This window comes from Etheostoma cragini, chromosome 15, assembly GCF_013103735.1.
Source record: "Etheostoma cragini isolate CJK2018 chromosome 15, CSU_Ecrag_1.0, whole genome shotgun sequence".
In the NCBI taxonomy this organism is placed as follows: Eukaryota; Metazoa; Chordata; class Actinopteri; order Perciformes; family Percidae; genus Etheostoma; species Etheostoma cragini.
Genome location: NC_048421.1, coordinates 16,730,010 through 16,748,024, shown reverse-complemented (window position 1 = coordinate 16,748,024; position 18,015 = coordinate 16,730,010). Strand labels below are relative to the sequence as shown.

The 18,015-nt window shown below is 39.1% G+C and overlaps 1 protein-coding gene across 1 annotated transcript; it reads right to left on the bottom strand.

Annotated features, from left to right (window-relative positions):
- Nucleotides 1–954: 954 nt before the first annotated feature.
- On the bottom strand, nt 955–17,324 carry ppp1caa (protein phosphatase 1, catalytic subunit, alpha isozyme a). Its single transcript, XM_034893453.1, has 8 exons — nt 17,064–17,324; nt 16,636–16,751; nt 6,141–6,272; nt 5,675–5,905; nt 5,476–5,580; nt 5,162–5,385; nt 4,681–4,815; nt 955–4,299 (listed from the first exon to the last, which is right to left on the bottom strand). Exons 2-8 carry the CDS (start codon nt 16,688–16,690, stop codon nt 4,186–4,188), a joined length of 996 nt encoding a protein of 331 aa, XP_034749344.1. The 5' UTR covers nt 16,691–16,751; nt 17,064–17,324; the 3' UTR covers nt 955–4,185.
- Between the last annotated feature and the right edge of the window lie 691 nt (nt 17,325–18,015).

Here is an 18,015-nt window from a genome sequence, read left to right as displayed (position 1 = left end):
TAGTGCAAAAGTCTGATTCATAAATCAACAGAAAGTTTTACGAGCTGGCAGGTTGTGACTTTACTGCAGAGAACATCAGGCTGCACATGCAGGACCATCACAGGCAACGTCAAAAGCCACCTTATGTTAATGTTGCACGTATGGCAAGTTTCCCTCCAGCAGATGTTTCATGTGCATTTGTTGCCATTAAAGACTTCGGGCTTTCTTTCAGTATACTTTCTAACGCATCTCCTGTTTTTATATTTATACACTTAAAGTACTGTGTTGTCTAACATGCAAACTAGTCTCACATTGCCAGGCCTTACAACAAATAAGATCCTATTTCCATCTGTCATTTCCAACTCTTTTCTGTCATACATTTATTCATTCAGATTTGATCTTTTTGTGCCAGGAAATTGAATAGATTTTTCAGAGAATTTCTGGGTTTGTCTATATTTCAGTTGACGGTAGTTTAGAATTTGACTAGATTCAAAGTATCTATTTCACATCACTTTCTTACAGTACTCACAGGATGCCTCACACTTATAATCCCAGCAAGTGGCAGAAAACCAGAAAAGATGAACAAAGGGGGAAAAGATAAAGATGGCAAAGACAGACACACAAGCATGGCGTCCTAACCTCAGCACCCATTTTTTTTTAAACAGAAGAGGAAGAAAGAGCCTGGCAGCCTGGGCGGAGAAAGGCTGTGTTGTGTTTACTTCTTCATTAAACTCGTCATACTAAACTGGCCGACTGTCTCTTTTTGATTTGGAAAAGTGTCTGTGTGCTGTCCCTGTGTGAGCCAGGTGATATTTCTGCTACTGACGCATGCAAAACTGTTTGACAGACGGGAGAGGCAGCCTCCGAAAAAGAAAATAAGAGAGAAAAATCGGCCTGGAGGCCAGAAGGACATGAAGATATAGTGTCTCACATTGTAGTCATGTCCACGTGAAAAGAAAACCAGACACAAATATACAAATTCTATGTTTTATTTCTACCTTGTAACAGAGACAACTTGTGATTGACTTGAAAACAAATCAAATACAAATTAAAAAATACCTTTAAATTCTGTTGTTTCTTTTCCTTAATTGTAATAATCTAATCATTTCATATCTACCCAGCAACAGTGCATGGTGCAAAAACATCCCTGATTGATTAAAAAAATCCTACACTAATAAGCCAGCAGTATCTAGCATTAAATTTGTCAGTGAAAACAATGTGAACAAAAAAGTTATTAAAGAGAAGATTCTTAGAGGTAATGACAACAGTAAATATAGAGTAACAAAAAAAATACATAAGCAGAGGTTTATACAGCTATGAAAATGGAAATGAAAGTGGTCTTTATTGGACCATTTATTATAGAAGACAGATATCTACAAGTTCCGTCATGTTTCAGCACTGTATTATCTCTTACAGGAGACACTTAGTTTTGCATTGTTTAAGACATAATCTATTGGAAATGGTCTTTACAACAAGATGGCGCTCACGCCTTGAATTAACTTTATTATTACCCTAAAAGACTTCCTGCATCACATTATCCACAAAAGGTGGGCTTGAACTCATTTCATTTTAGCCACCTTAAACCGAGAACGGAAGCTGCAAGTCATCTGACTTGTAAATATCCTGTGATAATGGTGTCTATTGATGTATTTTACTTACAATATGAATATAAATACAATATCCTCATTCCATTTATTTTAATTTCACTTCCTGAGTTGATCTAACTGGATGTGAAATGCACTTAAGCACAATCGAGATCCGATTGCTATTTTTCTTATTTCACCTGCTCTCTCTTACACAATATTTGCGCTGTATGTGAATTGTTAAAAAGCCACACAGGATTCTAAATAAAGCTTAATTACATTTAGATTTTTTTTTTTAAACATTTGCTTTCTGAGGTACTGAGTTGAAAACCTCTTGCTAAGAGGGAGAACAGTATGGCAGGATGACAGCTGAATGCAGCTTCCCCACCCTCTGTTTAACTATGTGCTTATGTACTGCTTCAGGAGAGCTGTAGTCGCATGTGTTCATATTTAGACAGAGAGCAGGAAAATGAGGACAGACAGCAGACAAATGGGGGGGGGGGGGGGGTGTTGGGGTTTTAGAAATGGCCAGTGAGATACCCTGAAACACTGTAGAAAGATATATTTTTACCAGTTGCAACAGCAGTATGGACTGCTTTCACTTTGGACACCCTGTTTGCCAACTTAATGTACAGTAGAGGGAATGAAAAATGGCCCATTTGGGACATTACTGTAGTGAAAAAAAGTGTATTTTTGAATCTGAATTCAATCAGCATGATTATGTCTTGGGGTTCACAGTTGTCAGAGGATCCGCACATACATATTTTTTTTATTTTGATTCTCTCCGTCTATGGCTCTTGATGCTTACGTAAACAGTAAACTACTAAAATAAAGTCAGAATGATGATCGCTGTCCCAAGAAATTGCAATTTTCTTGCTCATCGTTTAACCAGCACAATTTAAGAAGCATACAAAATTAAATACTAATTGCTATAAAGTGGTAATTGTTCATCTGGGAATTACCTGTCACAACCAAAACTTTAAGATAGATTGACTGGGAATTTCCTGTGCATGAATACCTTTAGTATATTTTCATGTTTATAGTGAAACAATGATTTTGTGCCCCGATTCCCCATCAAGTTTAAAGGACTGTCTATTACTTAGTCCAAACACCACTGTTTATTGCTCCAGTTGTAGCTTCCATGCAACCTTCATTTGGTGTGGGTTTAGATTAAAATAAGCACACTCTTTGTTTTTATGAACAACTAAACGAAAGTGGTCTTAAACAGAGCACTTCAAACTGGAAAGGTCAGAGCAACGATTTACCATCTCATCCCCCTTTGATAGTTTTTCTTTTTGTTCACAGAATACGGAAAAACATTTATGTCACTTCCTCTTCAGTACAGTAGGCGTCTAGAGTATACTCAGGTTCAAGTTCACTATAGATTAAATGCCAGATAAATCGTGGTGTACTTCACATTCATTTGAAATAGACATTTTGCATTGAAGAGTTATCTAATCAAATATCTATTTTTGTGATAAAACAGGCAACATCTGGTTCTGAGACCAGCTTCGGGCTTTCCTCTCCTACAGTCCCTGATCATCATCATCTTTCACACTAAAGCAACGTGGGAAATGCCACTTTGTTTTTTAACAAAGTATAAACTTGCCCAAAATTACACTTTTCAGCATCTACATTTGGGTAAGTCTAATTCATAAGACATCTCTTCTAAGCTGCTGTATGGTCAATTCAAGCTACAACACTCAAGACATGCATCGCCACAATGCATGGCAAAGGTTGCTGACGAACATAACAAAGCAATGGCAAACACAAAGTGATCAGCATGATGGCATGATTCAAATACATGGTTATTTTTATTCATCTTCAACTTTTAGTGAGCTAAAAACAAGAAAAAAAAGGAAATGAACTCATGCCAGTTTCATGTATCTAAAAAAAAAAAAGAAGAAGAAAAAAAAAGAAGAAAAAAAATAGACATAAGCGAAACTATTTCACATCCATGACCGTGTTCTCAAATCATTGGTTTGTAAAAGGGAAGAGAAAAAAAAATCTCATTGAAAAAAGATTAATCTGCACATATATCCACCTGTGCGCCCAGTGTGTGTGGTATGTGCCGTTACCATTTGACCGTAGAATTTGATCCCATCCCATCCCATCCCCCCTCCCCTCAACCCCCCCCCCCCCTCCCATCACACAGACCTCTAAAACAGGATGTACAAAAGCTTGTGTTTAGCATTAAACAGTGCAGGGCCTTGACATAAACAGCTAAGGCTCCTCTTTCTCTCTCCCCTTCCCTTCCTCTCCTGCGCCCAGGTTTGACATTACATCACAGATGAGCAAAAACCCATCTTTACAACAGAAAAACAGAACAGAGGGTACAAGTGGAAAAAAATAAACATACATACAGAATACAGCAAATTCCTCTGTATCATTCTCACATTCTTTACACACTCACACACACAAAAAAGCACGCAAACAGCCAAACAAACAGTTAAAAATTGGTTTAGAGAGAAAAAAACATGATTGAACCCCAGACACTTGTCTGCTTTGTTGCCGTATGGTGACAAGGGACAACCCAGTCTGGGGAGGTAGAGGGGGGAAAAAGAAAGAAAAGTGTTGGTCAGAGAGGAAGGTGGCAGGTTGTGGGAGGGGGATCCAGCATCTGTTATTTCTTGGCCTTGGGGGCCTTGGCTGAATTTCGCGGCGGGGTGACCGGCCTCCCAGATCCCATTCCTCCAGTTCCATAAGGATACAATTTCTTATCTGCTGGCTTCAGAATCTGCAAGAGATAGAGAAATTCTCATTTAGTTTGATAGACGTAAAAACTAACCTCTATAATGATTGACTGTAGAAGAAAAATCAGATTTTTTGTATTTATCTTTAATTATAGGTACACTTGAAGTAGAAAAGGAAAATACAAAGGAAAAATACATTCCATTCCCTAGAATTTATTTATGATCCATACTGCATAATCTTGGTTCAATACTGGTATACAAAATACATAGAAATAAAATAGAAAGCCTTTAATGTGATTGTACAGAAGAAAGCAAAATTGAGGGTGCTGTTCAGGAGTGCTACTCCTGAACAGTGCAATACAAAGACATAACATGTTTTTTTATTACAAAAGTAAAAGTACAGACAAAGGCTCTGTTTTACACACCTGGAAGGAGCACATGAGTGTCTCATCCACACTCATCATAGCACCGGCGTTGTCAAACTCTCCACAGTAGTTGGGAGCAGAGAATAAGGTGACAAGTTGCCTCTTTGCAAAAAACTCATAACCGTCTTCTACCACCTGGGGACAGAAAAGAGATGGTCAACACCACGGGCAAAAAAACTGAAGCAAGAAAATGATCAGCCGGTGACTCGCTTGTTGGTACCGTTTAGTCCAGTTGGTTGAGTGAAGTAACACGGTCAGATATTCAACTAAACACCAACTGTTACTATACTTATCGTCTACATGGATAGTAATAAACAACATTATGTATTGGCATGTTTAAACTAATCACCTACTTTTCTTGTGAATTTATACTGAAATTAATCTAAAAAATTAAAATAAAAAATACACCACTTTTAGAAGACAAATGCACGTCCCACAGCTTTAGTTGGCAGGGGCACAAGGCCTCCTGGCTACACATTACCTGATGCGCCCTGCATATTAGGTCCATGTCGTGTTTATGCAAAAATTTGGCAACCACATCTGCCCCGAATGTGAAGGAGACACCACGGTCGTTTTCCCCCCAGCCCAGCACATCTTTGTCTGGATCAGCCCACAGCAGGTCACACAGCAAACCCTGGTCAGGCACGTCTGTGGGTCGCATTACTCTGCGGATCTGCTCCATAGACTGAAGATCAGGGGAGAGGCCTGAAGAATAATCAAATGCCCATCTTAGTCTGGTTATTATCCAATGTGTATCACCTTATCCTCATAACTTCTTATATTAAGAACACCGACCTCCATGACAGCAGAAGATTTTCTCATCTACAATGGCAGCCACAGGTAAACAGTTGAAGCAGTCTGTGAAGGTCTTCCACAGCTTAATGTTATACCGCCGCTTACCTACCAACAAAAAAAGGCCAGATGAGACCTTAGTGCAACATTTAAGAGAGCAGATTTTACATTTCTCCTGTTAGCAAAAGTACTCCGCACTTACACTCGTCATAAAAGCCGTAGATTCGATTAATAGAGGCGCATTCGTGGTTTCCACGCAGCAGGAAAAAGTTCTCTGGATATTTAATCTTGTAGGCTAGAAGCAGGCAGATAGTCTCCAGTGACTGCTTCCCTCTGTCTACATAGTCACCCAGGAACAGGTAGTTGCTTTCTGGGGGGAAGCCTCCATATTCAAACAGCCGGAGCAGATCATAGTACTGACCATGGACATCACCTGCAGAGGGCAGCAGAGGAGTGCAATTAAAACACCATACAGTCACTGCTGGGTGCAGCTGCTTATCAACTGATAAAACTGGCATTTACAGATGAGCAAACTGTCTAGTTAATCATAAACAAAATCTCAGGTGATCATCTTCTCTTGCATCAGAGTCTGTGTAACCTCTTTATGACTTCATGGTATTTCAAACTTGACCTTCTTGATGCATTGTTGGAACTACATCAAAACTCACCACAGATTTTGAGGGGAGCCTCTAGTTCAAGCAGGATTGGCTGGCTCAAGAAGATTTCACGGGACTTTAGGCAAAGGCCACGGATCTCACCCTCGGTCAGCTGGACATTCTTCCCTGGTCGAGAGCCCTTGACTGAAAAAGCAGAGATAAGGGACAGGCATTTCATAGGACACCACATAGACACACCTTTTGTTGAGAGCTGTAAAAAAATAAAAACAAAGGACATAGTCTATAATTCTTGCAAATTTTAAATTAAGTTAACTGTTGATTTTTGTTGTTTGTATTCTTCACCTGCTAGCTAAATTGCATGATGCTGTTGATTCAATATAATAGCCATTGCTTATGTTTGTATTTTAGGTGCCTTATTTACACGCTGAAGTAGTTACACTGCTTTAAGATAATGTAATTAATAGTGGGTTTATTGTTATTTGCTATATAACTGCATTTTGTTGTCTTTGTACTCTGCACAATGACAACAAAGTTGACTCTACTACAATTCCTATGCCTTGTGTATGGTGTATGGTAGCCTTTACAATGTTATTTCTTTACGGAACCACGCACAACCATACCATAGCTACCCACGGCCATGTTTCTACAGTTGCTTGATCTCAATAAAGCATCAAAAGAGAGAAGTTGTCTCCGTCTGTTTTAAAAGACACACCTGGGGCAAAGTTGAAAACCAGAACCAGCTACAGTGAAGTTTAAAAATCTGTCCTATTCTAGCCCTCACTGGGTTGTCAAGGCTGGCTTTATGCGATGATGGACAGATGATCAAAAGGAACGGAATCAACCATGTCACCAAAAAGCGCTTGGGTTGAAGAATTTGTTTAAAACAAAAGGTGGCTGCTCCTGGAGAATTGACATTTCCATTTTTTTTTTTTTTAATATATATATATATATATATATATATATATATATATATATTTATAAATAAATGAGAGAGAGAGAGAGAGAGAGAGAGAGAGAGAGAGAGAGAGAGAGAGCGCAACGCGGCATTAGAACAAAGCCTTAAATCACAGTAAAAAGTAAATGTAAATGTAAATGGGCTGTATTTATATAGCGCTTTTCCAGTCTTAACGACTGCTCAAAGCGCTTTTACATCTACAGGAAACATTCACCATTCACACACATTCATACACTGTGGCCGGGGCTGCCGTACAAGGTGCCACCTGCTCATCAGATAAACACTCACACACATTCACACTCCGATGCGCAGCACCGGGGGCAACTCGGGGTTCAGTGTCTTGCCCAAGGACACTTCGACAATGACTGCAGGGGCGGGGATCGAACCACCAACCTTCCAATTGGCAGGCAACCGCTCTACCACTGAGCCACAGCCGCCCCTGCATTGGGGCATTGTGCATTGTGATAAGAGTGGTTGCTATGGAGATGATACAGTGTCCCGCTCTCGTCGGTGTTGAGTTTGGTTGACAGTTGAGCTCCGATGCTCTGATTGGTTGCATCATTATTGGTTGGTCCATCCAGTTGAGTGCAGAGGCATTTTCGGTTGAAACACGCCCCATAATCGCGGCCCAGTGGAGCAGAATCAGACTCACATTCTGACTAGAATCCGAGTATGACGACCGCGGGTTACAGAGATACAGCTTCTGAGAAAACCGGATCAATGGAAACTATTCTGACGTAGTCAGCCTCAAAGGCACAGCTTTCTGCTTAGGTGACAGTTCAAAACCAAGCTAGTAGAAAGACATGAAAGCCACTTCCCCCTCTAGCTAATGTAGCTGCTGCACAGTCATTGCAAACACATAATTTGGTCTCTTTTCATATGCAATGTAAACACAGAATGGTAAGCAGTGATTCCCACCATTAATTTCTTTGTGGCAGCATCACACTTGTACGTAACAGACATTAACCAATATCAAAAAGTTACACACTAAAGCTTTAATATTTAAAAAGGATAAATTCTTATTATTTCATTGCTTATTGGATTATTATGTAAACTGCACTATCCTTGGCCCCTCCCCTAAAACCCCTCATCAATGACCAATAAAAGAAAATCTGAAGATTATCATTGAAAAACTAATCAGAATGCAAAAAATATACAATACAACTTTGTAACTCGAATTCTGTGGGAAACAATGACATACATACATGACATACCATGGCCTACCTCATGTATCTGGAGAATGCAGCAGGTTTGTCTAGTCTCTCATGGTTTTTCACACTTAACCACAAACTCAATGAAGCCAAACACAAATCATGATAACGACTTTTTTTATTTATAAAAAAGGAAACCGTTTGGTAGCCTGATAGTTAATCAGTTAACTTTAAGTTAAATTATTTAACTTAAAAAATACATGTTGTTGTGGCTCAAGTGCTAGAAAAGGTAGGAGTGCAGTGTGAATGACAGCAACAGAAAAATACCCCTCGTAAAAAGAAAAAGAGTTTGTAGTCTCACAGGCACCCTCAAATTCTAAAAAGTTAAAGTATCACTATCGAAGTATCTGCACAGTGACAAGCCAACCGTAGGGCGTACGTGAGGCCACGCGACTATATCTCAGCAACTGTGTGTCGACAGCAGCTATACGCAAGACTGCCCTTGATGGAGTTTGAATCTTGTTTGTTTGTTTGTATCACTGATGGATTCACCCGTTCCTAGATTGGTTGCTTGGTGCCAAAAGAGACAAACTGTACAAGCCTACCTATGAGAAATCTCCCTTCCACCCAACTAATTATGCCACGGCCTACAGAACAGGTAATGTAGGCATTCATTTTAATGCTGGGTGTGAACAGAGCTTGGGTGTGTGTAGTTGTTAGGTGTTCACCACTTAACAGACAACTAAATGTCTCAGACAAAAGCTTTCACCTTTAAATGCCAAACAATCAAAAGGCGGAATAATAACAGAACTATCAAAACAGATTTGTTTCACAATATCACGTTTGTAATTGTACCTCCTACTAATGGCACATCAACAAGCACATTCAGGGGCAAAGCTACAAACGTATGTCTGAAATGATAGCTGCCTGGTCAATACGGAGATCACAATTACTTTAACTATTAAGCACTTACCTAGAACAAATATACCCTACTTCATTACAAAATACTAGTTTGAACTCATATACTAATGCCAAGAGAGCAGCATTCAAACGAATAAGGATTAAATCTTCATGTACAACATGTCATTTCATTTTACTTGCAGGTTTCCTTTGGGTAAAAAATGCTTATGTCTGTCAGATGAAAACTGTGAAGCAGAGAGAAAAACAATCACTGTGTGCACTCAAGTTTTCCAGTGATTGGTCAAATAGTCTCCAAACTCTCCTATGTGTCAGGAAAAATGCAACACCAATAACTTTTGGCATCTAAAATTCATGATGTAATTAATAGTTTTTTAGTTAGTAGTTTGAAGCTTTTTTGGCTATAGTAAAGTAAAAAGAAACTGACTGATGGGTTTAAGAAACAAAGAAAGGCTTTAGTTAAAAAAAACAAACAAGAAAAACGTTAAGTTTAAGGAAATGTTACACAGGTCACGATCCCCGGTCTCCTGGGTGAAAGTCCTGTATGGATTTTTTGCCCTTTCATACTACTCGCAACGGTGTAAAATTAACACGCTATCACAAGGCAATGTAAGTCAATGGAGGCCCAACGGCGCTGATAAACGGGCTAAAAAGAACAAGTATGCAGCTTGATAAAATGCCAATAATGGCGTACGAATGGGCATGTCATGCATCCACCATTTCATGAGATCAGTCTGATTATTGACATCACATCACTTAGACAAAGCTGGATTAAATTAGATGTAAACAATTTGGGAGTAAAGATCTCACAAATCACGGAAAAATAATTGCTGAAAATTGTAAAACATATATTTGCCTACATAAGGAAACATCGGTACAGTGGACATGTTTTTTGTCCAATCTTCACTTGAGGAAATCACAGATGTCCTTCACTCATTTTGTATGATTGTCACAAGCAGAGAACCTGGGTCTTAATCAAACCATCTCTTTTAGTAAAACAGATTGTTTTAATGGAAAGGGAGGCGAGTAGACCTCAAATAGATCAAAAGTCTTAAACAGTGGAAAGTAGGTGTAAATACTGCAGTGCTGCTCTTCACTTTAAACCTGGATTAGAGAAGGCTAAGCCCTGATAGAGCTTACTCCAAAGTTAGCCACAGGGCCAGTGGGCAACAGTAAGCTTATCGTGAGGGATACAGACAAAAGGCTTTCCACTCAGGGGTCAGAAAACAAAGAGCCGGTCCAGCACAACAGAAAAGCCATTGGGTGCGGAGAGTGCTGGAATCAACAGTTGGTTTGGTCCAGCAGTCCTGACTCAGTGCTGGGTGTTCTGGCTGAGCTTATGTGATGTCGTGCTCTCCAGACCTGCATTAGCAACACACACTCCCAGAGCTAAGTGAAACTCTAGATCTATGTAATCCAATTGAAACTGCTCATTATCCAACCACATTTAATTGGTTTGGTCTCAAAACACAGTTAGCAATCTAGAGGGTTACCTTGTTGTAGCCATAGGAGACTGAGCTGGGGGCTATTTTACAAAACCTAGATAGCGGATTTAGCTGGGATTTTCCAGTTTTCCTGGCTGAATTTAGCCCTGACACTATTTCATGAAAGCCGTGGCACATAAATTAGAATGGAGATTTATTCAGTGCTGCTAGCGTGCTCCAGACCAGGCTAAAAGCAGGCTTGATTAACCCTGGTGCCTATTGTGTTAAAGTCCCATACTATGCTCCTTTTCAGGTTTCTAATTGTATTTTTAAGTTGTACCAGAATAGGTTTACATGGTTTAATTTTCAAAAAAAAACACCATATTGCTGCAGATACGGTTTTCATCCTGTGTTTGGGTCTCTGTTTTAGCTACAGAGTGAGACATCTCACTTCTATACTAGAAAAGCTTGTCCCCACAATCATGCAATGTATTGGGCATCTTTGCTCTGCTGTCCACTTTTTTCCCTGACTTAAGAAATATTAGAAATCTGAGCTATGTAGTTTCAACTGCTGAACTTCAGATGCTTTTACATGCATTTATCTCATCACCTGATCTCTGACCCAAGACCCATGGTGATCAATCTTCTGAGTTAGTTGCACCGAGACTGTGGAATGCGTCGCCTCCGCCCTTACATTCAGCTGTTTTTGTGGGCTCAGTTAAATACTTATTCATTTAAACAATTTTTGGGTTGACCTGTCTACACTTTATTTTAATTATTTTAAATAATAAGTTATACTCTTGTATTATTTATGTAAAGCACAGATTTTTTATGTGTGACAAGTGCTCTACAAATACATTTTACCATTTAGTTTATTTCATATTGTTGTTTGAATATATATCACTGCAGCTGCTGATATGACTGATTAAGTCATAAGTCAGTGATAAGGGAAATAGCTAGAGTCCTATATAAACATATCTTCCACATGCATGTGTATTTTATTTGGCATTTTTGCAGCATTAGGTTTCAAATGTATACACTGCTCTCAAATTACAGTCCTAGTTTACTGCACCAATCATTATATATAGTGTAGCTTACTGTACATTCATGAAAAACATTTGTATTTCACTGAGATCACTTCTCTGCTATGAACTTAAGAAATATGCCTAACTGATCAATAAACTACATTGTATTACAGTCATGCTTTACAGTGGGCCTTTGAATGATACATTCTCTTTCTAGTTTCAGAGTCTCTTATCTCCATACGAGGAAGGAAACCATACAATATGTAAAAAAGAAAACATCGCCGTTGTAGAGTGCGTGTGGCGGCGCTTTCACTAGCTGCGGCTCAAAGGCTCTCTAAATTCTCTAAACTGTATTTCGTTGCATTGTACCTGTACATGTGTAATGACAATAAAGTTGAATCTAATCTAATCTAATGAAACAGGAAGAAAGAAGCATGGCAGACAATAGTGGGCTGACTGAATGATAGTTACTAACAACTGTACTGAAACTGTCACAATTATACCATTCAAGGAGATACTTGTTATTTGCACAAAAAATATCAGTTGCACGCTTTGCTTGAAAAGTTAGCAGACGAGATGTAATTCGGGAAATTAATATTACAGCCTATGTTGGGCCATATAAGAGAGATATGTGTGCATAATACAGCCTACATTTTCATATTCTAGCATAGTGGTTTAGGCTAGTGGTTGTAATTGATCTTCATGCTACATTTCCTTGTCCTGCTGTGCCTTGTAATGCCGCACAGCGTCCTGCTATGCCATGAACTGCTACAGACTACTAATTTTTTCCATTTTTGTTATTGCCACTCTTCATTCCAACCCCAACCGACCCGTCAGACACCGCCTATCAAGAGCCCGGGTCTGACCGAGGTTTCTGCTTAAAAGGAAGTTTTTCCTCGCCACTGTCGCACTGTTGCTTGCTCTGGAGGAGACTACTAGAACTGTTGGGTCCTTGTAAATTCTGGTGTGTGGTCTATCTGTATAGTGTCTTGAGATAACTCTTGTTATGAATTGATACTATAAATAAAAATTGAAATTGAACCATTCAGTGACTGAAGTTACACCATTTAAGTAACTCCTTGAATGGTCTAACTATGACTGTGTCACTTAAGTTGTTTATTCAGCATCAGTAAGTCTGTGATTGACTTTGTAGTCTGTTGAAGATCAATAATCAACATCAATAATCTGAATTAATTACACCTGGCTTGACCTAGTAGCACCTCCTCAACTTGGCTTGGCCAATGTGAAACGCATATAGCCTGGACGCACTGATTAATCTAGGTCAAGCCTCGCTTTATCCGTTTCCCAGAGTTCTGAATTCTGCTTGTGTGAAACAGCCCTCTGGTGTGGAATATAATTTATCAATCTTTTGATGCAGCACCTGCAGTGTGACAAGTACTCTTCACTAGCCTTGAACAGAGTGGACCAACACAACAGTAATATTAACTAGTGAGTTGTTATTCTCCGCAATAATACTACAAATGCAAACAAAAAGTCAAGTGAGTTACATAAGAGGATATAAATACTGCCACTATCATGCTTATTTGTCTTCCCCTGCGTTTGGCAGACAACCTTGTCACGGCCCAAGTATAAAAATCCATATACAAAACACTGCCCAGCAGATAGACAGGGTCCACAGTCAAAGTCAAACTCCCTGGAGGCACAATGACTGCACGTTGCATATCTACATATTTGTGAATAATCCTAATCACCACCAACAGCTCAGTTTAGGCCGATCATGAAGGGCTGGTATTTAAAGCTACAGTGTGTAATTTTTGAGGTGATTCTTACCACCAACAAAAAAAAAAAACGTTCTTTCAAAAATATGTGCTCATTCATGGTGTAATTACTTCCAAATGATCTAAGTATTCTTGTAAACGTAGAATCTGCCAGTCAGAATACATATAAGCAAGTCACTTGAATGGCGGCAGCCATTTATGCCTCCCATCTTTAAAATAAATTAGCCAAGGAGGGACATACCTGGAAATTACTCACACACAATTAATCACCATTAATCTCGTACAATATACAGAATAATGATACCACGGATACTCGACTAAAATTAGCTTGCATTCGTTTTGGAACCCGATAGCTGATGTTAGATGTATTTATTTGAGTAGGACAATGCACATTAATCAACATTTCTGTAAATGTGTCAGTGTTAGCTAATTGGCTACTTTTCAACTATAGTCCTACCAAGCAAGTATGTCTTTATGGAGCACCCGGAGGAAACCCATCCAAACATGGGGAGAACATACAAACTACACACAGAACAACCTGGACTCAAACCAAGAACTTCTTGCTTTGAGGTAGAAGTGCTAACCACTGAGCCACCATGCTGCAAAATTTAAAAGTATTATTAAATTATACAGAGGCCATAACCAACATGTTAACTGACTAAATATATATTAATAACCATAACTGTTTTATTGTTTAATATTTATTGGTTGGATGGGGAGAATATGGGTGATTTTGGCGTGATGGAGAGCTTTTGTTTTTGTTTGTCAGTATGTGTGTATGTTCGGGGTGTATGTTTTTGTTAAACTATTATTATGTCCCCTCAAGCTTTTTTGTCTAAATGTGAATGTACTGTATATTTACTTTGCCTTTAAGGACCCCCTCGAAAACGAGATGTCACATCTCTAGGGATTATTCCAAATAAAGAATTACATTGAATAACTAAATGCAATTTGTAATTGTTTTCTAAAAGTAACATACTGTAAGGAACGCACATTGATGCGTACTGGAAGCCGTTTTAATAAATGAATAATACGGCCACTATAGGAGTTAAAACACGCTTGGAATGGGAGGAGCTAGAAATTAATCAGTTGGTTGTCCTCTATAATTTCACCGCTAGATGGGAGAAATTCTTACACAATATAGCTTTCAGAAGCAGTGTTTCCTCTAGAAAGTTTTTCAGCTGCAGCAGGGGTCAACAGTTTCTGTTGAAAATCAAAAATCAACGTTATCTGAAAACAGCGTGTAGTTTCTTTTTTGCATCTCACATCACACTTTCAGTCACTATGACCACTACACTCAGAAATATTTTGCCAAAATATGAACAATAACGTTGCCGCTGATGGGCTTATCTGCTAATGTTAGTTCTCGACTGTTACCTTGAAACTATCCAGCAAATAGACAGTACCGCAGGAAGGTTAACTGAAACCAGTGATTTTAAGTCACCGTTCATTTTACAAACAGTTTAACAACAAAACAAAACGCTGACTGAACATTACTAGTTGGGTATGCACCCCCACTAACCTGGTAAATGGTTTCAAAACAGTAGCTAACGTTACCACAGCGTGTTGGAGGAATACAGTGTCTCCTGCAGCGGGGAGGCAGAGGGACGGCAGCTTTTGCTAACGTTAGCTTATTGTCTCATCTGGGGTCTAATAAACAGTAAATTGATCAAATTCAGTGTCCACAATGATTTTTTCTAATAAACGGTAGCTTTCGTATTTCACGGGACACGCGTGAGCGCGGATTTCATGTTGCGGCTTTCGTTGCTGTTTATCACTTTGCCTAAGATTGATGACAAGTAGTACTCGCCCCTTTTACTTGGTTACCATGACTTTGTGAGTGATGATGTCCTGTCGCTGTTCCAGTTGCTCGGGAAGAGAGAGCAGATGACAGTTCGCTTAGTTCAGGCACTAATCAACATACGTGCTGTTGCTTTTGTCTAACAGTCCTACAAAAATGTCTGTATACCAAGAGTTCCATACGGGAACACTAAGTGTGAAGGAGGCATAATTCCCACATAGCGCATTTGCCCCACAAGGACATCTACAGAGGCCAAAACCTTCTATTTGTGCTTTAGATTAACTGTGCAGTTAGGTGTGAACAACACTGTGCTTGTATTTGATATCCTCAGGTCTCCTATTACACAATTGTCATGTGGATGTGAAGATGAAACAGCCCTGCTTTCCCCCACACACAAGCAACTCCAACCATAACAAATTAATCTCTGCACACTGTATACATTTGGCATTGGAGCAAAGATTTATGTCGGATTTGTAGAGCCAATGCAGATTACCAATTACTCCATTTCTGCCTAAAAATGTCTCTTGAATCATATGCAAAATGAAACTTGAATAATACGCCAATATTTTTAGTTGCAACTAAATAAATACTTTTAAAACAACCCTAACATATGCAATAACGAATAAAATATTCCTCATTGAGAATGAATAAATAATAAGAGCAATCTATATGTTGCTTAAAAAACCGCAGGGGCGCAGCCAAGAAGGCCAAACAGAAGTTTCACACAGTATTACAGTGAACATGTGCAAATCAAAGCATCTTTGTTTTGACACGTTAATAAGTCACTCTGGGAAGGTTGTGGCTGCGAATTGTAATCAGATCCTCAACTGTAAAACAGAAAGCACAACAAAACTGCATCCATGCAATTGAGAAGCTATGGTGAGAAGGCGCTACAAATGGGGTAGAAAAAAACTATAACACGACTGTTCTTACAGTAACGTTAAGTCAGTGTCCAAGAATGTGAACATCTTAAAGTCAGAGCAATCCCTCGCTCCCATATCGCAAATGACCACTCTCAAATCCTCCAACTAATAACAGCAATTATTCAGAGCAGGATATTTATCTTATTCTGTGCTGAAATACAAGTATCTCTTCGATTAAAACGCAAATACATTAATCAAAAACCATAAAGCCTAAACCAGTAACGTTAATGTTTGAGAAGGTGTAATTTTCGTAAACTGTGTGATGTTCCTCCTTGTTCGTGCTACTTTACTCTGTAACGTCACCTATGTCCCCTTTATTCCATCGGCAGTATTTGTATCGCTGATGAAAACAGAAAGGGGTGGCTATGATAAAAATACCTTTCCGAATCAATAGCGTTACTAACGTTAGCTAAACAACATGTAAAGAGCAGGGTTGCAGTCCAACCATCGAGTCTGAGGGCATAGAAATCTTAAGTAGTCTACTACAACATCCCGTGCTTACCTTTAACTTCAGCCTTACCCGATATATGCAATGCACATTTCTCTACCATATACCAAGATATCTAATAAATTAAGAACATTGCTACACAGTGGTTTTGGTCCTCCTCACCTTCCAAGAGACGCTGAATTATAGAGTCGATGTTTAATTTGTCTGGCTCCGCCATTTTCTTTATTTTCTGACGTTCTCGGGTAGTCAAGACCTTGGTTTTCCGTGTTGCACCTTAGCTAGATTTCAAGAACAAAAAGAAAAAGACATGCACTGACAGTTACTCGCAATAAAGCTACGTTTTAACTCACATTAGTTAGCAAACGAGGGCCTCGCACTAGTTAATCGAGCAACGTTTGCAGACTAAAACAATGAATGAGCTTACGCGAGCTTGAGCTAACCAAGCTCGCTAGGTAGCTAGCTAGCTACTAGCAAAGTAACGTAAGCTACATATGAACTAGCTAGCTAGCAGCAGAAAAATTTAACGGCTAGTTAGCTATCGTTATCTATGTGGCTAATATAATTTGTGAACCGATAAAATGTCCCCAAACCTTGTCTTCGGTGATACGCTAGTCCTCCTGGGGGTGAATATTGTGAAAATTGTTATCCCCTTGCTCAGGCTTTGCCTCTTTCCTTCGGCTTGTCCGAGTCCCTCCACTCTTCCCCCAGGAACTTTAAAAGAGGGCCGTGTACCGAAGTGTCTACGGTAACGTAGGAGGCTGAATCAAACCGAGCACTTCACACGTTTCTCAGAATATGATTGGCCCATCTTTCAATTTAGAACTCGAATTGTCGAATTTGATTGGACGCATGCTGGTACGTCACTTAACCGCCTCCCCCAGTTGTTTACGATAACATTAGATGGAGTAAGGGCTCAAAGTGCGCCATGGAGTGTTTGCAAATGGAACTGCAGTGTGAAACCATCTCATTCTATTTCTAAGTCTGAACCGTGAACTGTATGAAATAGGTCAAAACCTAAAAATACCATTCACCGCTTACGTCTGACCTGCCCGGTAATAAACACCTTTTGGAGGCTCATATTTCTAGGTTTTATTCAGACTCAAAATGGGTTTGCCGAATAAATCTTGAGGCCATAGATTGGATGGAACAGAGAAAAACAAACAAACACTTGCATCATTTTTCACACATTCCCAGTACTTAACTAGCATCACTGGAAACTTTGACTAAAATAACCTTCTGTGGGTTAAAAAAAAAAAGTGTAATTTACCTGAATTTCTGTTGATGGACTCCACCCATGTGTCTCTGGGATTGATAGCTACATTTCGATAAAACAAGTACATTTAATTCTTCCTGGTCATGTTACCACATCTGCTAGTAATTAAAGAAATATTCCAGAAAACAAGAACGTAATGACCAATCTTATGTCTGTTTTAATAGCGTGCATGTGTAACTAGTTAAATATAAGTTAGTTTAAATTTGTAGTATTTCTACTTTACGTCAGCATTTCAAGTTAATGCTACTTTATACTGGAGTAAAAATAGT

Excerpts from the sequence above, each read along its gene's own strand:
- ppp1caa (XM_034893453.1), bottom strand. The coding sequence starts at position 16,690 with ATGGCGGAGCCAGACAAATTAAACATCGACTCTATAATTCAGCGTCTC. Across the intron at positions 5,386-5,475 it reads AATCTTCTGCTGTCATGGAG|GCCTCTCCCCTGATCTTCAG; the intron begins GTCGGTGTTCTT and ends ATTATTCTTCAG. Across the intron at positions 4,300-4,680 it reads CACTCATGTGCTCCTTCCAG|ATTCTGAAGCCAGCAGATAA; the intron begins GTGTGTAAAACA and ends TATCTCTTGCAG.